This window comes from Lampris incognitus, chromosome 15 (genome assembly GCF_029633865.1).
Source record: "Lampris incognitus isolate fLamInc1 chromosome 15, fLamInc1.hap2, whole genome shotgun sequence".
Classification (NCBI taxonomy): Eukaryota; Metazoa; Chordata; class Actinopteri; order Lampriformes; family Lampridae; genus Lampris; species Lampris incognitus.
Genome location: NC_079225.1, coordinates 27,439,361 through 27,465,647, shown reverse-complemented (window position 1 = coordinate 27,465,647; position 26,287 = coordinate 27,439,361). Strand labels below are relative to the sequence as shown.

The window sequence follows — 26,287 nt, the reverse complement described above, 5'->3', positions numbered from 1 at the left end:
TCACTAGGGGGACATAGCGCGTGGGAGGATAATGCTATTCCCCCCAGTTCCCTCTCCCCCTCGAAAAGGCGCCCCGACTGACCAGAGGAGGCGCTAGTGCAGCGACCAGGACAAATACCCACAACTGGCTTCCCACCCGATGACACGGCCAATTGTGTCTGTAGGGACACCCGATCAAGCTGGCGGTAACACGGGGATTTGAACTGGCGATCCCTGTGTTGGGAGGCAACGTAATAGACAAGCTACGCTACACGGACGCCCTTGATCCTCATTCATTCCAATGGAATACCGTTCACTGCAGAGTGTCAACAATGGAGCTGCCAACACGGAATATGTTTTTATCAGGTTTCCAGTTTTTCCACCTCTTATCCACAGGTTTTATTTCTTTACCTAGTATTTCTCAGTCACAGCTGTTGATTCTAGAGCAGAGTTGATTCTCAACAAGAAATGTATTGAATCAACTGTTTGCTCTCTGTGGTTCACTTCTAACACTTGCAACTTGATAGTTTGCAATGCTGGTGGGATTTAAATCACTCTGCTGACATTCAGTTGGACACACCTTGACAACGGAATTAGATTTTTTTTGTTTGTTTTGTTTGTTGATTTATGTTCCTTCAAAACATGGACTATGATATGATGGACTATCAAACGTGGACTATGATGTTTGCGGATGACATTGTGATCTGTAGCAACAGTAGGGTGCAGGTTGAGGAGAGCCTGGAGAGGTGGAGGTATGCACTGGAGAGAAGAGGAATGAAAGTCAGTAGGAGCAAGACGGAATACCTATGTGTGAATGAGAGGGAGGAGAGTGGAATTGTGAGGATACAAGGAGTAGAGGTGACGAAGGTGTGTGAGTTTAAATACTTTGGGTCAACTGTCTAAAGTAACAGGGAGTGCAGAAGAGAGGTGAAGAAGAGAGTGCAGACAGGGTGGAATGGGTGGAGAAGAGTGTCAGGAGCGATTTGCAACAGAAGGGTACCAGCAAGAGTTAAAGGGAAGGTTTACAAGATGGTTGTGAGACCAGCTATGCTATATGGTTTGGAGACGGTGACACTGATGAAAAGACGGGGCGGAGCTGGAGGTGGTAGAGTTGAAGATGCTAAGATTTTCACTGGGAGTGACGAAGAAGGACAGGATTAGGAACGATTATATCAGAGGGACCGCTCAAGTTGGACGGTTTGGAGACAAGCAAGAGAGGCAAGATTGAGATGGCTTGGACATGTGTGGAGGAGAGATGCTGGGTATATTGGGAGCAGGATGCTGAATATGGAGCTGCCAGGGAAGAGGAAAAGAGGAAGGCCAAAGAGGAGGTTTATGGATGTGGTGAGAGAGGACATGCAGGTAGCTTGTGTGATAGAGGAAGATGCAGAGGACAGGAAGAAATGGAAACGGATGATCTGCTGTGGCGACCCCTAAGAAGGAGCAGCTGAAAGTAGCAGTAGATTTATGTTCCTTCAAAAGATGAGTTCTTCTCAGGATGGATGTGACGGTGAGCCAATGTACCTATGTAGGTTTCAGAAATAACCTCAAACCCTCCCATTTGCTTGATACATATATGATTCTGTTCAATCCCTACCTCACACACAGGTTTGTCCACTGGCTTGTCAGTAGTAATCTTCTTCAGTAGCTTCCTCACAGCTCGCTCCCTGTTCTGTTTCCTCTGGCTCTCCGTGTTCTGCTGTCTTACTTGGTTGAGAATGAACTTAGGAATCTCAAAGAGATAAGAGATAGATAAAAAGATAGAGATGGAGAGAAACATTTATACACAACAATGGACGACATACAAACTTCATTTGGATGCCTCAATAAAAATAGAAGTGTTCCAAGTTAAATTCGTGCCTGAACTATCTTTTTTTTATTTATTGCTTTTACATCTTATTGTACATTCCATTTTTATATAAACTGTACTGTATATTTTATTTACATATTGTATATTTTCCTTTTTTGTTCTCTGTAAAGCAGTTTATAAACTGTCTTTGAAAAGTGTTATATAAAGTTCATAATAATAATATTAATATTATTACTATTATTGTAGATTGCTGAAATGAACAATTTAATCAAGCAAATGATACTGAAGATTTGTGCTTTGTTTGATGCTGCTTAAGGGAGGATTATGTTAACTGAAGGAGTTCAGTTGAAGATGAGCAAATTTGCATTTAAATACACATTTAATTTAAATAGTTTTGGTTCCTATGCATGTATAAAATATCACCATATGTTTCAGTGACAAGAGCACAGAAGTCCAGCATGGTTATTTTTGGTTAATGTTAACAATTTTCACACTAGCATTACAGTGGTTGAATAGCTTTATCTGTATAAACCAGCATGTATGGTGTGCATCTTTTCTTTTTTTCTTTTTTTTTGGTTTGTTTTTCTAATTCTTTTCGGGTCCAAACAGAGCTTTATTGTGTTGGCAATTTGATTGATGGAGTTCATTCACTAGAAGGCTCAGGGTGGGTTCTTACTGTCCACAGGAGGCTCTGGTATCTAATCAGAAGCCTGACGATGTTGGCTGTGCGCGTTGCCATGGAGAACTCCTGTTGTTCGGTAACCTTGGAACGGAAACCTTTGAACACGAAGATGTTGGGCGCCATAACAACGGAGACATTGTTGAGGGTCATCTTGTTTCGCTTCTGATGGTCAATCACACGCTGGAAAAACTCCACTAATGCCTTGAGATTGAAATACATGAGGGATATGAAACGGTATAGAAAACAGTGGAGCATCCAGCCATGGTGTGATTTAAGACTGTGTGCATTTGTTTACCTTGAGAGTATCCCGATTTGCCTCCGGTAACAGGAGGATCAGCAGGTTCAAGGCCTGGAGCTGCTGTTTCTTAGTGGGGAGCTCTGTAAATACAGCAAACACACATAAGCAGTGATGCGGATGGGTGCACAGACAGACCCACAACCATGAAGAAATAGAAATGCAAAGACAAGTTATCCATACTACAACTACTGCTAAAGTAACAGAAAACAGGCAGGTGGGCAGAGCGAAAGAACTATCTATCTAGATATAGAGACACATACACACACAGAGAGAAACAAACAGTATACATACTGTTGACAGCAATAAAGGTGTTGAGATATTCCACAGTCAGTAATGGAAATGGTAACTCCCTGATGAAAAGCTTTAGAAGACTTGCAGCATCATGCTGTTTCAGCTGTTGCCATGAAAATAGATTATCATAGAAACAAGACTCCAGCTCCTGGCACAATGCCTTGATATCACACACACACACACACACACACACACACACACACACACACACACACACACACACACACACACAGAGGTAAGCATGTTAAAACAAGTTCATTGACTTAACCAAAAACAATCTGTACCACTGTAGACCGTGGAAAGAACTGATAAATGTGGGGTCCCTAACACCATGGCTGCAGTATATTATGCAGCTGGTGTGACTTTCCTACAGAGCCCAGTTTAAGTGTGTCTATGTCTAGACAGTTAGTGATACTCCACAATCATCTAGAACTTCAAAATCTATTGGTAAAAACTGATTTCTGACCTTGACTCTAGTGGCCGCTCCAGGAATCCGAAGTAACCCTTCTGTGTCCAGTCCCTCCTGTTCAATATGACTGATGAGCTAGTTAGACGGGGAGATGGAGAGAGATGCAGAACAGAAAGAGAGCATGAGTTTGTGAAAAGCACTACAGTACAAGCAGACATACAACAGCCACACTGGTAGCTTTCAAGTATAATAACATCTAAAAGTATAATGCTAAGGGAGTATAAATCCTAAGCCTCAGGATGCTTCCATACAGTATATGGCTGAACTAAATGTTATCACAAACCAAGTTCATGAGAGATTTTTGAAAATTTGGGGTAGGCTTCTGAAATTAATGGACGGCTGGTGTAACTCCTTAAAGTTGGAACGTGTGGGGCGTCCGGGTAGCGTGGCGGTCTATTCCGTTGCCTACCGACACGGGGATCACTGGTTAGAATCCCCATGTTACCTCCGGCTTGGTCGGGCAGCCGTACGGACACAATTGGCCATGTCTGTAGGTGGGAAGCCAGATGTGGGTATGTGCCCTGGTCACGGCACTACTGCCTCTTGTGGTCGGTCAGGTCGCCTGTTCGGGGGGGGGGGGGGGACTGGGGGGAATAGCGTGATCTTCCCACGCACTACATCTCCCTGATGAAACACCTCACTGTCAGGTGAAAAGTGGCTGGTGACTCCACACGTATTAGAGACTTTTGCTAGTCTGCAGCCCTCTCTAGATCTGTAGAGGGGGTGGAGCAGAAACCCGGACGGCTCAGAAAAGTGGGTTAATTGGCCAAGTACAATTGGGGAGGAAAAGGGAGAACCCCCCCCCCCCCCCGCAAAAAAAAGTTAGAATGTGTACAATTTTCCTAAAATTTTTTAAAAAAAAATTAATGTATAGACTCATACAGAAGCGATCCCTCTCAATCATCACTTACAACCCAACAGAGGTGTGTGGTGGTGTCTGTAGCTGCAGAGACCCTGTCCTCTGCCTGTATTTTCTCATTTTGCTGTGTACGGGACGTTTCTGGGCATTAACCTTTGGGCAGTAGGACTCTATAAAAACGTAGCGACCAGGTGCCAGATCGAGATCGTAAGCACGCATCCAAGAGAAAGCTACAACGATGGCGGACACTGTACCAAAAAGACGCAAATATATGGAGGCAAAACATCAAACGAACAAAGCTCGTTCCAAAATGAGAGTGAATCTGGGGTTGGCTTTCACCCGCTGGCGAGCACTGAGGGAGAGGATGGGAATGAAGAGTGATGCGGAGTTGGCCTGTACACTGGGATATGTTCTGGCAACTGCAGTCAGGGGGTGCGTGCTTTTGGTGTCATTGAGTCGGGGCCAAGTTTGAATGTTGTGTTTACAAACTGCAACTGACAAATCCTACTCGCTCTACATTTTACTAAAAACATCCTGGTTTGTATTCGCTGGCATTGCTAAACATCGTGGTTGTCTGGTTGTCTGGTATACTCACCTTCTGCAGTATGAGTGGAACTTTGGTCCCATGGGCCCGTCTCTGGTCCTGATCCAGTAAGGTTGCAAGGGGTACACCGAATAGACCACTCTCTATACAAACAAAAAATAACACACACACACAAAACAAAGAGGAATTTGAAATTATGAACTATATGTGTTGGTCAAGAGGGAAAAGAAAATTAAAAGATTTAGTCATAAACGATATGACCTTGTGAGCATTGAGATAGACACTTTTAGATGCAACTCATTTCATTTATTGTGCTTGTTCCGTTCATGTGTTTGTCATTATATGGACCCCTATTAGTGTCTGCTGGCATTTTTGTTTCTCTATGTTAATCCCTTTTTGTGCGTTGGTCTGTGTGTAGTTTTGTGTATGTTTATTTGTATGCATGTCTGTAAGTGAGCACAGGTGCATGCTTATGCACCTTTAGCCTTGACTTTGACTGCTTTGTCAGCTTTCAGGTCTATCCCAGCAGTGTCAAACAGAGCAGTCATCTCCACAAGCACCAGTCTACGCACCTGGTAAAAACAGTAGACAAAATTCCATCCAATACAGAAACATTGCACATTATCAACATTTGCGGGATGAATATATATATATAGTATATATATATATATGTATATATATGAGTGGGTTTTTTTTCAGAAACCGTCAATGGTGTTGATAAAAGTGCTCAACAAATGATGAGCAGAATATTAAGACAGGTGTAGGAAAAAAACTTTTTAAAAACTAATGTTTTTTCCTACACCTATCTTTTTATATATATTTTTTCCACCCCCCTTTTTCTCCCTAATTATACCCAGCCAATTACCCCACTCTTCCGAGCTGTCCCGGTCATTGCTCCACCCCCTCTGCTGAGCTGGGGAGGGCTGCAGACTATCACATGCCTCCTCCGATACATGTGGAGTCACCAGTCGCTTCTTTTCACCTGACAGTAAGGAGTTTCGCCAGGGGGATGTAGCACATGGGAGGATCACGCTATTCCCCCCAGTTCCCCCTCCCCCCTGAACAGGCACCCCGACCAACCAGAGGAGGCACTAGTGCAGTGACCAGGACAAATACCTGCATCCGGCTTCCCACCCGCAGACACGGCCAATTGTGTCTGTAGGGACACCCAATCAAGCTGCAGGTAACACGAGGATTCGAACTGGCGACCCCGTGTTGGTAGGCAACGGAATAGACCGCTACGCTACCGAGACAACCCAGGACTGGATATATTTTGAAACATTTTTCTAAGTTCAGTTTGAAGCCTGGGCCGAGATTAACCTTCGGCTGAGTTAACAAGCAACCAATGGGAATCTTTGCAATATAAACAAAGAAATCAAACTCTGTACATAGGTTGATTTACAGTAGCATACAAATGCCACAGCAACTGGTTACCTTTTTCATGTCCAGAAGAGAAAGATCTCCTATCCTGGTCTGACCCGTTTTGTCACGAAGTAATCTGAAGTTCTGGAAAGAAAAACAAATAATTAAGAGTGAGACAGAATTGAGTTGCAAACCTTACTTAAACTAAAAAAAAAAAAAACTGAATAACTGCTGGAACATGGTCCACTGTTAGCCAGTGGATCACGGTTTGCATTTCTAGGGGGGATTGACCAAAGTGGAAGGGCTGTGACTCCAGGATTTTGTATTAAACCCGCATAGCAAGTGAAACAGGGTCGTTTACCAGCCAAAGCCACCAGATGTCACTAGAGACCAGCAATTTACTACCATGACACAGCTTGACGACAAGAAAATAACTATCCACAGTGTGCTTGGTGTACAAAACATTCTGTATTACAAAGCAATTTTTACTTTCACACTTCATTTTCCACAAGTTAAATCCCAGATTCTTGGTACTACTGCTCATTATTCAAGAGGAATGGTGTAAAGTCCAGTCCAGCACAACTTAATTCAACCATAACTTGAGAAGAACAGTAACTATAACAGGAGCTATGATAGTAACTTTTAATGGATACTAGAGCAAAAACTACAACATGGATTTTTTTCTAATTGCTATCAGAAAGCATAGTTTGTTGTGATCCTGCAGATTTATGTGTAATGCCAGCTAAACCTGAACAAATTTGTGGTTGACGAGGAGTTACCTCCAGATTGACTCACATGTTAAAAATAGAAAACAGAATAAAAGTAGCTAAAAATAAACTTGCATAACGTATAAATAAACAAAAATGTCTTACTAGGAACAAAACTTTTTTTTTCAAACACAAAATTTCAACATAGAGACACCACATAACTTTTTGGATTTTGGCATTGTTTTCTACTCAACTGTTGCAAAAACAATGAAGGGGCAACAAGATGTGTGCATTTATTTACCATATGTAGCGCATGTTCACAGACAAGGTAAATCAAGGTAAATTAAAATTACTAAAGTTTGCTACTTACTGAATTTAGAAACAGGAAATAACTGCTGTAAAGCAATCCCTATATTACCCAGATGGTCTCATGCCGAGTGGCAGACAAAATGCATATCAAAAACAAGGCCTCTAGGAAACCGATTTAAATGGCAATTGTGTCATTCTACCATAGCCATCACACTACGCGACCAAAATGAATTTTATGATCATACACTATGCGACCAAAATTAATTTTATGATCATACACTAAAGCAAAAAAAAAAAAAAAAACCTACTTTAAAAAATTGGGGGACAAAATGCAATGTAAATGTAAACTCTACCATATGACCAACAGGAACCTGTCATATTCAAGTCTAACCATTCAGAAGCAGCTCGGTGTCACTTCCTGTTTTGGATCTAGAGTGGGGCAAAGAGTTGAATTGCCCCTCTTTACTGTTCTGTTTCACTGATATATGAGCAACAACAGTCGAGAGAAAGAATCCTTGTTCTTGTGCTGATGCCATGACCAACACATCGACACATCTGTGATGACATCATTGCCCAGTCCTTTTACTGGTTCTTGGGTTGGATGATGTTAGCCTTTGACCTAATGAAACAACAGATGAGCTTTGTCTTGTTCTTCCTCAGTTTCTATCTCGCTTTCTTTCTTTCTCTCTTTCTCCTCCCTCTCTGTTAATGATTGACCTAAGGCCCGGCACACAATTAGTAAGTTATAAGTACACAGTGATTATCAACACCCAAACACACATGCATAAACACACTCACAAGAACAACCTGCAAAGTTCAATGCTTGCAACCAGAGAAAATTTCAACATGGATTTGAATATTTGTATATTATGTAGACAAATGCTTTGTATACATACTGGTGCAAGAATATGCATATCCTTAATTGTCTCTGCACCAATGACCATGCCTCAAGCATGGACAGAAACATTATCCTGCATTGTATGATCAAACGGAAAGTGCTGCAGCTTTCACAACTGCAATGACTTTAAGTGTGTGTGTCTAAGTTAAACAATGTCACATGCCTAGCTTCATATCTTTTCCTGAAACGTCTAAAAATGTAAATATGACTCAATGTGTGTGTGTGTGTGTTTGTGTCAATGACTCACTGGTAGCTTGTCATCAGGTGAATGTGGAAATGTAGATATAGCCTTTCCTTGATGGTGGTCCCTGTAATTGAGTGCCTGTTCCGAAAATGACACTTCAACATTTAACTCCGTCTCTGTTTCTATGGAAACACAGACAAACACACAACAGAAGTGAAGGACATACCCAAATACATAAGTAGTGTAATACAAATACAGAGACATGTACAGAGATATAGAAGGACAGAAATTAGGAAATTTAGGTTGCTTTAGTAGAAAGAGGAATAGAGAGCGATCAGTATTCACTACCTTGAGGCCAAACCCAAACTTCAGCTCTTCTATTTTACCTTACTTTTTAAATACACTCACTGGCCACTTTATTAGGTACACCTTGCTACTTGCTAGTACCGGGTTGGACCCCCTTTTGCCTTCAGAACTGCCTTAATCCTTCATGGCATAGATTCAACAAGGTACTGGAAACATTCCTCAGAGAGTTTGGTCCATATTGACATGATAGCATCACGCAGTTGCTGCAGATTTGTCGGCTGCACATCCATGATGCGAATCTCCCAGTCCACCACATCCCAAAGGTGCTCTATTGGATTGAGATCTGGTGACTGTGGAGGCCATTTGAGTACAGTGAACTCATTGTCATGTTCAAGAAACCAGTCTGAGATGATTCGAGCGTTATGACATGGCGCGTTATCCTGCTGGAAGTAGCCATCAGAAGATGGGAACACTGTGGTCATAAAGGGATGGACATGGTCAACAACAATACTCAGGTAGGCTGTGGCATTGACACGATGCTCAATTGGTACTAAGGGGCCCAAAGTGTGCCAAGAAAATATCCCCCACACCATTACACCACCACCACCAGCCTGAACCATTGATACAAGGCAGGATGGATCCATGCTTTCATGTTGTTGACGCCAAATTCTCACCCTACCATCCGAATGTCGCAGCAGAAATCGAGACTGATCAGACCAGGCAACGTTTTTCCAATCGTCTATTGTCCAATTTTGGTGAGCCTGTGTGAACTGTAGCCTCAGTTTCCTGTTCTTAGCTGACAGGAGTGGCACCCGGTGTGGTCTTCTGCTGCTGTAGCCCATCTGCCTCAAGGTTCGACGTGTTGTGCGTTCAGAGATGCTCTTCTGCATACCTCGGTTGTGATGAGTGGTTATTTGAGTTACTGTTGCCTTTCTATCAGCTCGAACCAGTCTGGCGATTCTCCTCTGACCTCTGGCATCAACAAGGCATTTTCGCCCACAGAACTGCCACTCACTGGATATTTTCTCTTTTTCGGACCATTCTCTGTAAACCCTAGAGATGGTTGTGTGTGAAAATCCCAGTAGATCAGCAGTTTCTGAAATACTCAGACCAGCCCGTCTGGCACCAACAACCATGCCACGTTCAAAGTCACTTAAATCACCTTTCTTCCCCATTCTGATGCTCGGTTTGAACTGCAGCAGATCGTCTTGACCATGTCTACATGCCTAAATGCATTGAGTTGCTGCCATGTGATTGGCTGATTAGAAATTTGCGTTAACGAGCAGTTGGACAGGTGTGCCTAATAAAGTGGCCGGTGAGTGTATATTGTGCTGTCCTAGCCTCTGTTTTAGGTATTTATAGATATCACTCTTAAACAGCAGGGTATGCGAGTGGTGCAAAGTGGCCTCACTTTGCCTGGTACTTTGAGAGTTGGCGTTTTCCCTTGCTCCGAGATCACTCCGACACCACTCCATCCCAGTCCACTCAATATATAAAAGAATATGCTCACATCTCTACCACAATTTCAAATTGGCTCATTTCGCAGCATTTTATTTCTTAAGTGGTCTATTTAATGAAATTCATTGTTGTGTGCATGGTAAGCCAGTTAAATGTGAAATTCATATGGATGCAGACAGCAGGAGATATATGTAAACACAGCAGGGCTTGCTATTCCAACCAGTGACGTGAACAGATTTTTATATATAAAAACAAAAACAATAAATATTCGTCAAACTGGATTAGTTTATTCAGTTTGTGTGCAACTGTGGCAGTGGTATTAGCTACTCTGTGCAGACAACAGCCTATAGCCTTCATCAAAGTTAATAAGTGATAAATTAACAGGTGCTCAGGCAGGAGATGCATTGGCATGGTGATAAGAAAAGATCAGCACGTTTCAAGCACCACTATAATAAGCACTGTTATAAGCACTGATCTATATAAACATTTTCATCATAGGTCAGTGGTTTCAATGCTTTGGAGCAGATACAGAACAGGTCTTGTCTTATGATTTAGTGAGGAGTGACTGCATAGTGGAAAATAGAAAACCTGGAGTGGAATTGAGGTGGAGTGACAACGGAATGCTTTTCTTGAGCAAAGAAATGAAAATTGCTGCTGCTCCAATCCACTCCAACACTCTGTTAGCCAGTGTGACTTTCAGCAAACGCAATAGTAAAATAAATGATAATATATAGTGATCAAGTTTCTATGTGCTGTTCCCTATGGTACATTCTTCTACTCTATCCTATCTTCTATTAGATTCCTTGGTGGTTGAAATTAGTCAGTGAATAACTAGGTGCTCAATAGACAAAGGGAATGATGCTTAATTCAGTTATATAGTCTCATATTTATAGATCACCTCCTTGCAAAAATGTAACAGCAAAAGTTAAAACTAGGGAATATATGTGTGTGTGTGTGTGTGTGTGTGTGTGTGTGTGTGTGTGTGTGTGTGTGTGTGTGTGTGTGTGTGTGTGTGTGTGTGTGTGTGTGTCAATATGTTTAACATACCAGTTGAATTTACATCTTTTACACTGTTTTCTAGTCCTTCTGTGAGTTTAGATGGCCCTTCAACCTATAGCAGAACAGACAAGACACAGACACTTACTGTACTGGATGCAGTTGGATAATGTTCAACAAGATACTTAAGCACACCCAAACATACCACTACCCAGTTGGGTTCCCTTGAGTTACACATTATTTAGTCTGTTAACCAGTGGACAAAATATATTAGTATAGAGATTTTTGCATTAGAAAACATTAAAATACTTTAGCATCAGAAACTTGTTTTGACTCATCGTGGGAAGATATCGCCTGCTTGACCATTGCATACAATACATTCAAAAGGAACACTATAGGTGTCGGGGTAGCGTAGTGGTCTATTCCATTGCCTACCAACATGGGGATTGCCAGTTCAAATCCCCGTTACCTCCGGCTTGGTCGGGCATCCCTGCAGACACAATTGGCCGTGTCTGCGGGTGGGAAGCGAGATATGGGTATGTGTCCTGGTCGCTGCACTAGCGCCTCCTCTGGTCGGTCGGGGTGCCTGTTCGGGGAGGAGGGGGAACTGGGGGGAATGGCGTGATCCTCCCACGCGCTATGTCCCCCTTGTGGAACTCCTCACTGTCAGGTGAAAAGAAGCGGCTGGTGACTCCACATGTATTGGAGGAGGCATGTGGTAGTCTGCAGCCCTCCCCGATTGGCAGGGGGGGTGGAGCAGAGATGGGGTAATTGGCCGGATATAATTGGGAGAAAAAAGGAGGGGAAAAATAAAAAGTAACACTGGCATTCAGACATAAATTATACAACAGTATATATCTTTTAAGGAATTAAAGAATTGCATGGGGGGGGGATTTGTTACCTCTGCGTTTACATTTACACTTCCATTGGGGGTGGGGGTGGGGGGCTTGGGCTAAAACCTCAACCAAAACTACATAATATACCCAATATTATGTTCAAGTCTTCTGGTTAAGAGTCCACAGTACATCCTAACATACCAATAAATCCCTGTGGTGCAGTGGGGAGTCTCAAAGGAGTCTCAATAAGGGACCTAGTGTCAATAAGAGTATTGCCAGTGTAGCCAGTTAGTGTAAATTAAGCCAGTTAAATACTTGCAATTTAAACTTAAATCAAATTTGAATTCTATACTTTCTGTCACTTTGATAGAATAGACCGCTTGGGACAGAACTTGAAGGTCAAACCCACAATCAAGGGCAATTAACACACTAGCGGCCGTGCATCAGGTATGTAGTAATTGTATATGTTTGCGTGCTTATCAGTGTATGTGTGTCTATGGTGTTTGTGATGAACCTTTTCAGATGGCCTGAATATATCCCTGACATCAGGAACATGTTGACGGTTCCGTCGTCGTAGCAATGTCTGCTGTAATGATGTAACACGACGTTCTACGGCTGCCACCTGGGTTCTGGTCAGAGTAGACAGGAACACAGCGTTGTCCTCTTCCTGTCAATCAACATATTTGCCAATATATTGATTATTTCCATCAGTCAGTTAATAAATCTAACTCTGTCTTTCTATATTCTTCCTCAATAAAGTGTAACATTGCTTTACTTAAGTCTTAGTCTCTCTGCATATTTGACTTAAAATGCCTATCATGTTTTCTTTCTCTGTTATAATTAATTAATTATACATATTATTTATTAATAAATGTAAAATTATAAATTGCAAAATACAATTTACTAATTATACATGTAGAATAATGTTAATTATTGCTCTACTGTGATTCTCGCTTTTAGTTTCTTTGTACTGTACAGTCTATACTGTTGTATCATGTTTCTCGTGTTTAATTTTTGTTATCTGTGAAGCACTTTGTAACCTTGCTTTTGAAAAGTGCTTTTAGAAATAACGTTATCATTAATGTGAACTAGGGATGCACTGATACCACTTTTTTTTCAGGCCAAGTACAAGTACTTACATTTGTACATTTGTACTTGCCGATATGAGTACTTAATAATACCATTACAGTTCTAAGAATGATTTTGAAAACCATTTTATTTTCATCGGATGTTCCTTACTTTCTGACTGTAACAAAAATATGCAACATGATGCTGTTGCTAACATTTTAACATTCAACTTAGTGTGTGTTTTCTGAGATTTCTGCATGCATATTGAGTTTTGCCCAGTGAAAATGCAGTTGGTTATTTAGGGTTTGGAAGCATAGGCTATATTAACTTGTACTGAATTAACTACATCATTTTAACTACAGGATCATGGATACATATTGATTTGATTGATTTATTTTAATGTTTAATGGGAAAAAAAACCACAAGGTTGCATTGCTGCATCACATTGCCTCTGAGACAATCCCCAATACTGGTATCAGTGCATCCCTAATTAAAGCCATAAACCTGAAGATCAATGTTTTTGTTTAACTTACTGACACCTGTGTTGGCACTGGTAACAACATTGGTGATTGACCACTAAATCTCAGGGATCCAATTAAAATGAAACAGAGTTACCACAGATGTTATGTCAGCGCCTTGCCTTTTGCTAAACAAAAAACATGGCTGAACCAGAGTTTTAGCAATTGATGTCAATTTATTGGTAAAGGTCTTCTATGAGTTTGGTCTGCCATATTTGTTTGTTAGCCACAAAAAATTCTCTTTGTCTTCAAACATTCCACTACCTGCCCTGTTTTTCTACATTTGGCTGCTATGGTTAAGAGTATGTGTTGTGTCATGTTCCTAATGAAAGTCCTACCTGACAGAAACCATTAAAATGAGCAATTATTAAAGTGTCAATGATTTGGATATTCATGGATTAACTTTTGTCTTAAAGTGGAAGTAGAAAACTTTTTGCTTTAACATATCATTATGAAGTAAATGTTGATTGCACGGTGTAATGGCTACAGAATAATGACACCATCTGTGTTTAGACTGGTTTTCTATAAGCCCCGCTTTCACTATGCAATCCTGTCTGCCACGATTTTTCCCAGCAAATTCATTTACGGCACAGGAAGTGCATCAACCACCCAGTAGCGGGCAAGGCAATGGCGGAACATTCGAAGTAACTGTGGAAACACTACCAGGCAAAAAAAACAAAAAACAAAAACAAAAAAAACAAAAAAACAGCTGACAGAGGAGGGAAAGAACGTGAAGAAGGAGCATGATAGAAGATGAGATAAAACAAGAGTGAACCTCGGGTGGGCATTCACTCAATGGAGAGCGCTCCAGGACTTGAGATAGTTCCAAACCAACATTTAGTTGGCATTCTTTCAACTAGATCAGTAAGTAACACAACCTACCTGCTTATTAATACCACCGGATGTTTTACTCTGCCTTTATCATAGCACTGAAATCGGGGTTTCTAGTTCAAATTTAGATTCTTACCGTTGTTTCTTGTTTTGGACAGGAGCCAGGCAAAACAGAAAGCGATCCGGTTGTCTTTGCGACAACAATGAAAACAATACCCCTTGGAAACGTTAGGAGAGAAAAGTTAAGTAGTTGTCTACTTCCATTTTAAATAAGCCAATGATTTTAAATATTAAAAAGGAAATTTGTTGGTATCCAAATCTTCAGGGGTATTGCTATTAATTATATAGATTTAAAAAAAAGATTGTAAAAAAATGATTATACTAGATGGACCACTCAAGTTGGACGGTTTGGAGACAAAGCAAGAAAGGCAAGATTGAGATGACTTGGACATGTGTGGAGGAGAGATGCTGGGTATATTGGGTATATATTGAAGGATGCCGAATATGGAGCTGCCAGGGAAGACGAAAAGAGGAAGGCCAAAGAGGAGGTTTATGGATGTGGTGAGGGAAGACATGCAGGTGGCTGGTGTGACAGAGGAAGATGCAGAAGACAGGAAGAAACGGAAACGGATGATCCGCTGTGGCGACCCCTAACAGGAGCAGCCCAAAGTAGTCGTAGTAGTAGTAGTAGTAGTAAAAAAACAACAACAAAAAAACAACAAAGTAGTAACTGTTATGCACCTGATCATGGTCAGCTCCCAGCGAATCATCAAACAGCCTGGCTAGTCCCGCCTCCGTCAGCCACGCCTCCTCCTGCTCCCCCTCTGACACAACATGGAACAACAAAGTTTAAGGTGGAGTGATCAATCAAGAGACTTCATTCCTCCATATCTGTGTACATACAGCATTTAAGAAAATTAATCCCCACAAATCATGTCTGTCTTTTATTTGGCAGTAGGAGCTAAGTGATTAAAATGCATTGCAATATTCATGATATAAATGAATAAGTTTACAAATTTTGCGTTAGAGATGCACCAAAATGAAAATTCTTGGCCGAAACCGAAAACCAAAAATGAGGAAACCAAGGCCGAAAACCAAAAACCGAAAGAAATGATTATGTCAATTATTAGAACCATTGCATTTATGGCTATGACTGTGTACTAACCTCACTAAAATCAAGGCATAGCAATTCAAAGAATAAATCAGTTACAAAAATATGAAAATATTTATTTAGCACTGACATTACAACAATGCACAATATAAATTAAAATTCAAAACAAAATGTTTAACTTGACCCCACTAATGTATACATTAAATAATAATGGACAGGCCTATAACTGACTGGCCTGCTGAAAGATTGTAAAATTAAATATGTTCTCTCATAAAAACACAAAGTGCATTTAAGTTAAGTGCCTTTTAAATTTTTCTCTGTAGGACTACTACAACAAAGTGCATTCAGAACAAGTGCAACTGCTGAAAGATGTAACAATATTTTCTCTGTAGGCCTACAACATAACAGTGTATCAAAACAAAGATTGCCATAGCCTGTAGGCATTTAACAACAACAAATGCACCAAGAATTGTGGATGTGCAAAGTGGAAAACAAATATTTTAACAATAGACACACGCCCATTCTACTTCTTGAGGTAAAGTGGTAGGTTTTTCTTGATGAAGAGTAGCGTCTCTGCTTTATCACGGTGAAGTCTGTTCCTCTATTTGAGAAAGATAAAGGGCCAGTGCATAAACATTTTTATCAAATAAAATAAAAACTGTCTAGCAGAAAAATAAAATCCTCTGATAGTCACAAGTCAGAACAGAATAGCCTACCTATTATTTGGGCACTCTCTTGCAGGATCTCATTGAACATATCAGACAAGGAAGGTGCATGCCCCTCATCTGGTGCAGAGAGACGAGTCCTTTTTTCTGCGTTCTGCTCTCCTCCCGCGCTCTGCTCTCCTCCCGCGCTGTGCGCTGGTCCGTCTCCAAGCGGGTTGTCCGCATCCATCGCGGCCTAGATCATTTCACGTGCGCACTGCTTTAATCCCACATCCAAGTAATGATCCTTATAACGCGGATCAAGTACAGTCGCGATGAAGTGCAGAGGATCTGAATAGATCTCAAGTGAAACGTGTGTTGACAGACTCTAAGAGTGTGCTTTTCATTGTTTTCACTCTGTGGTCCATCTCAACCTCTTTGCTTAGAAGACGCTTTGGTGCCGCAATTAACGGAATAACTTCTGCTACAGATACATCAGCGGAGCTGATCTCTTTAGTTAACTGCTCAAAGGGGGCAAGAAGAGAGAGAATGTTCTCTATTAAGACCCACTGGTGTGAAGTGAATGTCGCGGGGAGCTCGTGATCTGCGCTGTATGCAGCCAAGACTCGCTTTTGCGCAAAGAGGCTTTCCAGCATGTAAAAAGTGCTGTTCCAGCATGTACTCACTGTAATGACCTACTTTTCACTCTCACAGATGATAACACCGTTTCTGAATTAGCCGTGGAACTTCGGCATGTTTATTTCGCTCCATGCATAATGTGCACATAATCCGACTGACCCTCGTCTACCTTCCCGCTCCTGTGGCTGCTCTGTTTACTATCCCATAATTCCCCGTGTCCTTAAAGGTGTATTCCCCTAATACTGAACATCACACTCACGTCTTGTTGAAACCGTTTTATTGGTGTTCCAAACTGATCTTGCATAGACTGTAAGCGGGAATAGGCCAGCTGGGAATGTTTAAAGTGGCCAACAATTCTTCTGCCTATAGCCAATACGTCTTTTACGCTGCGCTGAGACAACACTCCCTCATTCACAGCCAGATGTAGTGTGTGGGCCATGCACCGTATTCCTTTCAGCTGGCTGTCTTCTATCGCTTTGCCATATTTCTTGCATTGTCACTGACTATGGCATGCACTTTAGATCGGTCGATATGCCAGGTGTCGAACATATTGGCGAATGCAGCAGAAATGGCTGCTGCTGTATGTGACCCTCTAAACTCTTGTGAATGGAGCAGAATCTTTTGCAGCTTGAAATCTGTATCGATCCACTGTGCGGTTAGACTGAGCATACTGGTGAGGCTGACGTCTGAGATCCATATGTCGGTCGTGAAACTGATAGCTGTAATATCTGATGCTATAAGCTCATGGACATGAGTTGCAACAACATTAAACAGCTCAGGTAAACACACGTCTGAGAAATGCCGTCTGCTTGGCATGGCATAACGGGGCTCAATGTGATCAATCAGCCAACGAAATCCCACATCTTCTACGACAGAGAACGGCTGACCATCTAAGGCAATAAACTCCATAATTTTTTGTGCTATGCCCTTTGCCTTAGCACCATCACTGGAAAACTTTCTTGCCTTTTCAAATAAGTCCGCTACAGACGGAATGGGCGTGCTCGGATTGACTTTTCTTTTCTGCGCCGCATTCTTCTCATATTCAGAATGGCAATCGGGATGTTTGGATTTCAGGTGATAAATTAAACCCGACGTGGAGAAACTCTTTGCAGACACACCCCCTCTTGAAATTTCAGCATTGCATGTTTTGCAAATCGCTATCCGTGGGTCTTTCTCCGAGATATTGAAATACGTCCACACCGCAGACATGTTGGCTCTTATCCAGATAACCGTGTGCTGGATGCGCTTTTTGCTTGCGTCATCACAATTCTGTTTCGGCTGTGTTGTTTCGGTGATTTAGGTCTTTCGGCCGAAAAACGAAAATGCCCTTTTGGGCCATTTTTGGCCGAAAATTTTCGGTGGCCGAATTTTTGGTGCATCCCTAATTTGCGTCATGCTATAATTCAGCAAACGATGCAGCCAAACATTCTTAACATGGTTATTAAAACCAGCTCTCTAATAAGGAGTACTTAACACTAGTTGTTTGGCACTGGGTTTACTATCTAACAGGTGTAATTACAGTACAGATAATTACCATCTCTGGGTCATCTTTGGGATTACCATGTTATTGGGAATGGGGCAAGAGAGGCCAAGTGGGAGAGGGGTGTGAAAAAAACCAAACAAACAAAAGAAGTCTACTGTTCTTATGGAGGGCATCCGTATGAAACACATGTGAAGGAAAAGGAAGGGAGGAACCAGAGCATACTGGGACATACATAAACAGGATCTATGGGATTGTTTTAACTAACGACAGCTGTACTCTTCATAAACTACCTCATATACAACCCAAAGCAAGTCTAAACAAAGCATGAAGAGGCCCTGCTGATTCTCCGGATCTCCCACTCTTACAAAAACTTTAGGTTACTCGCATAACCCTGGTTCTCTGAGTAGCATGAGGGAGTCTCTCACATTCGAAGATGCCTATGGCATGGCCTCATCGGAACCTCCTATTGCATTCTGCCAGCGAGGATTGGCTGGAACTAAGCGTGTCAGTGTCAGGGAGGGTGGAGACACTCCCCTTATAAAAAGGCTTGACATTACACTGCTAGTCTTTCAAAAATGCTCACCTCTTCCTCGCTATGAATGAGCAAAGAGAGTGGTCTAGTGAGACATTCACGCATGCTACTCAGAGAACCAGGGTTACATGAGTAACCAAAGTTCTTTTTCATAGCATTCGTTTCAAGTTGCTCATTGGGAAATACTGACTCCCACATTGCTGGGCAGATGTTACCAAGGGACCAACTGTCCTGAAATGAGCCTTACTGAGGCTTAGCCACACTAAGCACCAAATGGGATAACAAGGAACTGTAACATCGAGCCTGTAGAACCTGGCAAAGGTGTGTGGAGAGGCCCAACTTGCTGCAGCAATTATGCTCATCTGAAGAGAATGGCCGGGGATAGAAGGACACAAGGACGATTGGGGAACATGACGACAACACCTTAGTCATAAAGGCAGAGATAGGTTGCAAGGTCACCCTTACATTCCCCAAAGAGAACTTTGTACATGCTTGGTGCACTGAAAGAGCATGAATCTCACCCAGTCGTTTAGCTGAAGCAAGACACAGCAATAAAGCTGTCTTTAAAGCCATGATTTTCAAGTCCACCTGTTCCATTAGTTCAAAAGCTGGGACCGAAACGGCAGAGGGACGCCCACGGTCCTCAGATTAAACCACTCATGGGCCAGGCCCACAGAGTCAGCCTCTCTGGGTGGAGATGAAATATTTCTATGTGCACCTGAGACAGCAGTTCTCAGTATATTGGCAGAGGCCAGTGCTTTGACAGCCAGTAAGGAGCACCCCCCCCCCCCACACACACACACACAAAATTCTCTATTCACAATGTCCAGAATATAGTCTTTCTCATCTATCCAGATCACTGGTCTTCTGCATGCAATACTAAAGGATGAATAAAGATTAAACAGTAAATAGTGAAAATATTCGAACTTTTTTTTAACAAAGGTCCTTTCCAGTTCAAATGTTCCTTTATATGTACTGACTTCAACTGTAATGACAGCTATATTTGAGCCTCATATTGTCTGCAGCATAGGTGCACATAAATTTTGCACTTGCTAAAATATTATTCTACACTTGGATCACAACATCTTTGTGATTCAAAACAAGAGGAAGAGTATGTGAATCCTGTGTTGGTCTCTGTTCTCATCAAACTTGTGTTTAACTTGAGTGTTACATTGAAAACAGGTAACCCGGTTGATCCTAAGACAAATGATTTAACGTTCAGTACTCCTGCAGACAGACAAAAACACTTGCTGGTAGATTTAGGATAGGGGACAGTTTATCTCATAAGTCAAGAGGTGTATGCCTACGGGTGTTTCCTGGACACGATGCACCCTACCTTCAGGAATTTTCTGCTGCTCCTCCTCTTGCGCCTCCCCCTCTATGCATCCCTCCCCTCTCCCCACTCCCCCCTCTCCTCCTTCCCCAGAGCGAGATATATTCTCCACCTCTTTCCAATAGTCGTCCATTGCCAGCTCATCAAGAGAGTCCTGGAAGAAACAAAAACACACAATTAGAGACGTTTACATGGACACCAATGCACACATCAACAGACACCCAAATGAGTGTGCATGCAGAAACATGGCTGTACACAATACAAGCATGTAGGCATGAGCACGCATGTACATAGCACAGGTGTGCACACTCACGAAGACACAGACTGAATGCTGTAAAACAACTTACACACTTATGTAGGCAATGGCACACACAAGTAATTGTAGATGTAAAGATAAAAGGGAGACATAATCATACACACAGAAGAATTTATCAACTTCTTGTTAAAGCACCCATTGGTTAGAGCCAATTGCTAAACAGGTCCTCCTCATCAAATTATGTTGACTTCAACTCTGCTATTTTGTATAGTGGAATCTAATTTTGTACAGTGGAAAGAGCAAACAAACATGGGAGAAAGAATGATGGGTCAGGGCACAGGTTTGACATTTGACATAGTGAAAACACAGCTCATTTCCAAAAACAGCATAATACGCAGTAAGCTTTGAAATCCTCTTTCTTATCTCACGCTATGAAAACTAAGATGGAACACAACTTGTTACCTTCCAACCAACCTCCTTCCTTCCTTTTAAAATGCATCAGCTGCAACTTTGGCACTGAGCAGACGCTCTTATCAAGAGTGAGTAATTGTAAAGTACAACAATAGAAAAGGTCAATGTCTATAAATCCCTCAATCATAAACCTCAAGTTAAAAAGAAAAAAAGAAAAAGCAAGGAGCAAAAATCTACCCCTGGCAACTTTTTTACCAAAAACTGTTTTTTTTTATATAAAAAAAACATGAGTGTAGAGGGACTAAATGAGATTAGTTCAATTGCTGTCCCTCATCCTTACGTCATCCCGTTAAAGCCTGAAGATATCAAGCATGGTGCATACAAAAAGTATGTGTTTAAAAGGGGATTGAGAAACCGCTAATCAAAATAAAAACCACAACTAACCTGGGAGTTATAGCGCTGGTATGAAGGCTGGGATGCAGGCCTGGGACTGGGGTGAGAGGCGAGGCTGGGGTTGGAGCCCAGGTGTGGGCTACTGCTGGGCTGAGGTCTGGGGCAAGTGTTGGGAACTGGGTTGGGGAGTGACGGAGGGTTGATACTAGTGGCTTTGGCAATGTTGACGGGGTTGGTGGGTCCATGTTGTGTGTTCTGCCCCTGCTGCACACTGTATTGACCTGTTCTGCGGCTGTCAAGGAGAAAGAAGCTGTCACACAGATGGGTAAATGGTCAGACAGTCACAAAGATGGACAAACAACCAGAGTTAGGATGAGGACAGTGGCGTTTTCTACAACTATATATATATATATATATATACACTACCGTTCAAAAGTTTGGGATCACATTGAAATGTCCATATTTTTGAAGGAAAAGCACTGTACTTTTCAATGAAGATAACTTTAAACTAGTCTTAACTTTAAAGAAATACACTCTATACATTGCTAATGTGGTAAATGACTATTCTAGCTGCAAATGTCTGGTTTTTGGTGCAATATCTACATAGGTGTATAGAGGCCCATTTCAAGCAACTATCACTCCAGTGTTCTAATGGTACAATGTGTTTGCTCATTGGCTCAGAAGGCTAATTGATGATTAGGAAACCCTTGTGCAATCATGTTCACACATCTGAAAACAGTTTAGCTCGTTACAGAAGCTACAAAACTGACCTTCCTTTGAGCAGATTGAGTTTCTGGAGCATCACATTTGTGGGGTCAATTAAACGCTCAAAATGGCCAGAAAAAGAGAACTTTCATCTGAAACTCGACAGTCTATTCTTGTTCTTAGAAATGAAGGCTATTCCATGCGAGAAATTGCTAAGAAATTGAAGATTTCCTACACCAGTGTGTACTACTCCCTTCAGAGGACAGCACAAACAGGCTCTAACCAGAGTAGAAAAAGAAGTGGGAGGCCGCGTTGCACAACTGAGCAAGAAGATAAGTACATTAGAGTCTCTAGTTTGAGAAACAGATGCCTCACAGGTCCCCAACTGGCATCTTCATTAAATAGTACCCGCAAAACACCAGTGTCAACATCTACAGTGAAGAGGCGGCTGCGGGATTCTGGGCTTCAGGGCAGAGTGGCAAAGAAAAAGGCCATATCTGAGACTGACCATTAAAAGAAAAAGATTAAGATGGGCAAAAGAACACAGACATTGGACAGAGGAAGACTGGAAAAAAAGTGTTGTGGACGGATGAATCCAAGTTTGAGGTGTTTGGATCACAAAGAAGAACGTTTGTGAGACGCAGAACAAATGAAAAGATGCTGGAAGAATGCCTGACGCCATCTGTTAAGCATGGTGGAGGTAATGTGATGGTCTGGGGTTGCTTTGGTGCTGGTAAGGTGGGAGATTTGTACAGGGTAAAAGGGATTCTGAATAAGGAAGGCTATCACTCCATTTTCCAACGCCATGCCATACCCAGTGGACAGCGCTTGATTGGAGCCAATTTCATCCTACAACAGGACAATGACCCTAAACACACCTCCAAATTGTGCAAGAACTATTTAGAGCAGAAGCAGGCAGCTGGTATTCTATCGGTAATGGAGTGGCCAGCGCAGTCACCAGATCTGAACCCCATTGAGCTGTTGTGGGAGCAGCTTGACCGTATGGTATGGTACGCAAGAAGTGCCCATCCAACCAATCCAACTTGTGGGAGCTGCTTCTGGAAGCGTGGGGTGCAATTTCTCCAGATTACCTCAACAAATTAACAGCTAGAATGCCAAAGGTCTGCAATGCTGTAATTGCTGCAAATGGAGGATTCTTTGACGAAAGCAAAGTTTGATGTAAAAAAAATCTTATTTCAAATACAAATCATTATTTCTAACCTTGTCAATGTCTTGACTCTATTTTCTATTCATTTCACAACATATGGTGGTGAATAAGTGTGACTTTTCATGGAAAACACAAAATTGTTTGGGTGATCCCAAACTTTTGAACGGTAGTGTATATATATATATATATATATATATATACATACACACAAGACAAAGATAGAGAGTGAAAAGGAAAGGCTGATGAGGACAAAAACAGGAAGGTAGACAGACAAAAAAATGTAGGTGTTGGGCATCTGGGTGGTGTGGCGGTCTATTCAGTTGCCTATTAACACGGGGATCGCTTGTTCGAATCCCCATGTTACCTCCGCCTTGGTCGGGCATCCCTGCAGACACAATTGGCCATGTCTGCAGGTGAGAAGCCGGATGCCTGTTCAAGGGGGGAGGGAACTGGGAGGAATAGCGTGATCCTCCCACACACTATGTCCCCCAGGCAAAACTCCTCACTGTCAGGTGAAAAGAAGCGGCTGACGACTCCACATGTATCAGAGGCGGCATGTGGTAGTCTGCAGCCCTCTTGGATCAGCAGAGGGGGTGGAGCAGCGACCAGAACGGTTCAGAAGAGTAGGATAATTGGCCAAGTACAATTGGGGAGGAAAAAAAAAAGGGGGGGGGGCAAAATCTAAAAAAAAACATTGTTGTCTAAAAGTTAAAAAGACAGTCAGAGGTGCCGACTCTGCCAGAGAAGAAAATAACATGCAGGGGAGGAAATGATGCATACAGTTGGGTGGTTGGACAAACAGACAGAAGATCAAACAAAGACAGACATATATTCATAGGAAGGCATGCAGTTATTTCTATCGTTAAGAGCAAGAGGGTGCTTAGACAGACGCACTGTCAGTGAGTCAGGCAGACAGAAGCAACCAATAGTTTCTAACTAAAGAATTGCCAGCCCAATGTTGAATTTCCACCCTGTAAACTAATGAGGAAAACAGCAGTGGACTAAGAATAGCAGCTAATCTAGAGGAGCCAAGTCTCCACTTCTCCCAGAGTGAACATTAGAATAACCTAACATTACAAATTTTAGTTTTAGCCTCACCTAACCAAATGTAGTTTGACCTTATTTGGGTCTAGCCTTGGGAATTAAGGATGGCCATCACTGCCATCACAAAGCATGATTATGGCTGACCAGAGCATTTCTTACGTCTATCATTTTTAGCTGGCTATTTAATTAATAATCAATTTGCAAAGAACGTCTTCGTGTATTTGTGTATGACTGAGTGCATGAAACACACAGACACACACACAGTCCTTAGATTCGACACAACCACATGTGGGCCTACAAGATCTGTTAGGACAGTTACACAACTTTACGGTGGTCATGTCCATTTATGGGAAGATTGGATATGAAGTAAAACACTAATATTTACTGCTGTACCTGTGAGAGTGAAAATACTTATAAACTAACCCAGAGAGAGCTATGGTTAGAGTTACTAAGTGGTATGGCAGCCTTTTAAAAACATTCTGAGGACCATTTAAACTGAGTCCTATCCTCACCTGCTGACAGACACATAGCCTGGCTTTGTTTGACATTTCCCATCCACACTTAACCAAATTAACTCATGTCATATATGAGTGGTAACCAGACATTTTGTGTGTGTGTGTGTGTGTGTGTGTGTGTGTGTGTGTGTGTGTGTGTGTGTGTGTGTGTGTGAGAGATAAATACAAAGTCAGATCCAGCAAACCCACAAATACAACTAAAACCCACACTCACACATCCATACACACACACACACACACACATACACACACACACACACACACACACCATCAATGACTGTTCAGCCTATGAGAACAAAAGCTCAACAAGAGCCTCGTGCACAAACACCGAGAACTACATATACACAAAAAACTGAAAACCCCCCAAAATAACTACCCTCTCTATAAAAGGCCAGTACCCCCCCCCAAAAAAAAATCCCCAGGAAGTCAAAACAAGCCCATAAGGAGTCTCTAGAAACCAGAGAAATGAGTGTTCCTACATCATTATACTTATACAAATAATACGTCTGTTACAGAGCACAAAAAAACCCTAAAACCTGCACTTAAACTCAGGATATAAGGCATATCTGAAATGCCTCTGTGGTATCCTCTCTGGCTAATGTCCAATTTATGTTGCTGACTTATGCTGAATTTGTCCCTTTGTGGGTTAGGGTCGACTCTCTCTCCCATGTGACAGGAAGTTACCATCTTGCTGCCAACTATATCTTCTGTTTCTCTTGCTTGGTCTTTCTCTCTTCCCCTGTCTCTTTAGTTGTTTCTATAGGCATGGAGTCTTCCCACCCACCCACAACTCCGGCTACATTCATAGAACAGGTGAGTCATGGTGTGGGTTTGTGGATTCTTAAATGACTGGTGTGATGGGACCTACTCTAAAATGTGGCCCATGCCTGCTTCTGGTGGTCAAACTGAGATGTCGGGTGTTAATGATGCACGACTGCATTGGCACAACATCCGTATCAATAAAAACTCAGTAAGTTAATAATTATCGGCATCGGCAGACATGAACATTTCTGCTGATGTGCCTGGCTGATAAGGTGACGCGTTCACTATGCGCACGCGATGACGCTAAATGTTTATGAGCTCCAGCAACAAGCTTCAACATGTCAGTTGTATGGAAGTAGTTCGAAGTATCTGAAACAGATAACAAAATTTCTATACTGCTCAAAAAAATAAAGGGAACACATAAGCAATGCAATGTAGCTCCAAGTCAATCACACTTTTGAGATATCAACCTGTCCAGTTAGGAAGCAACACTGATTTGTGAATCAATTTCACCTGTTGGTAAATTGTCTAATTTCCACCAGGTGGAAATTAGACAATTTGCAAGACAACCCCTATAACAGGAATGGATTTGCAGGTGGTGGCCACAGACCATTTGCCTGTCCTCATCTTTTCCGGCCGATCTTTGGTTAGTTTTTCATTTTGCTAGTGCCCTCACCACTAGAGGTGGCATGAGGCGGTATCTGCAACCTACAGAAGTTGCTCAGGTAGTGCAGCTCATCCAGGATGGCACATCAATGCGTGCTATGGCAAGAAGATTTGATGTGTCTCCCAGCACAGTGTCCAGAGCATGGAGGAGGTAGCAGGAGACAGGCCAGTACACCAGGAGACGTGGAGGGGGCCGCAGGAGGACAACAACCCCGCAGCA

At 42.1% G+C, this 26,287-nt stretch overlaps 1 protein-coding gene across 3 annotated transcripts in view; it reads right to left on the bottom strand.

Annotated features, from left to right (window-relative positions):
• Positions 1-26,287, bottom strand: part of arhgap18 (Rho GTPase activating protein 18) — a 40,888-nt gene that overhangs the window by 7,497 nt on the left and 7,104 nt on the right. The window contains exons 2-15 of one of the 3 annotated variants that reach the window (XM_056294478.1): positions 21,259-21,517; positions 20,151-20,301; positions 15,147-15,229; positions 12,503-12,655; positions 11,204-11,267; positions 8,456-8,574; positions 6,367-6,438; positions 5,411-5,504; positions 4,984-5,075; positions 3,527-3,604; positions 3,061-3,220; positions 2,767-2,849; positions 2,466-2,672; positions 1,577-1,711 (exon numbers count right to left, since the gene is read on the bottom strand). In XM_056294478.1, coding sequence (XP_056150453.1) covers positions 1,577-1,711; positions 2,466-2,672; positions 2,767-2,849; positions 3,061-3,220; positions 3,527-3,604; positions 4,984-5,075; positions 5,411-5,504; positions 6,367-6,438; positions 8,456-8,574; positions 11,204-11,267; positions 12,503-12,655; positions 15,147-15,229; positions 20,151-20,301; positions 21,259-21,517 — 1,750 coding nt within the window. The remainder of the gene's footprint in view (positions 1-1,576; positions 1,712-2,465; positions 2,673-2,766; positions 2,850-3,060; positions 3,221-3,526; positions 3,605-4,983; positions 5,076-5,410; positions 5,505-6,366; positions 6,439-8,455; positions 8,575-11,203; positions 11,268-12,502; positions 12,656-15,146; positions 15,230-20,150; positions 20,302-21,258; positions 21,518-26,287) is intronic. The other 2 variants (XM_056294479.1, XM_056294480.1) reach the window with 2 other exon arrangements.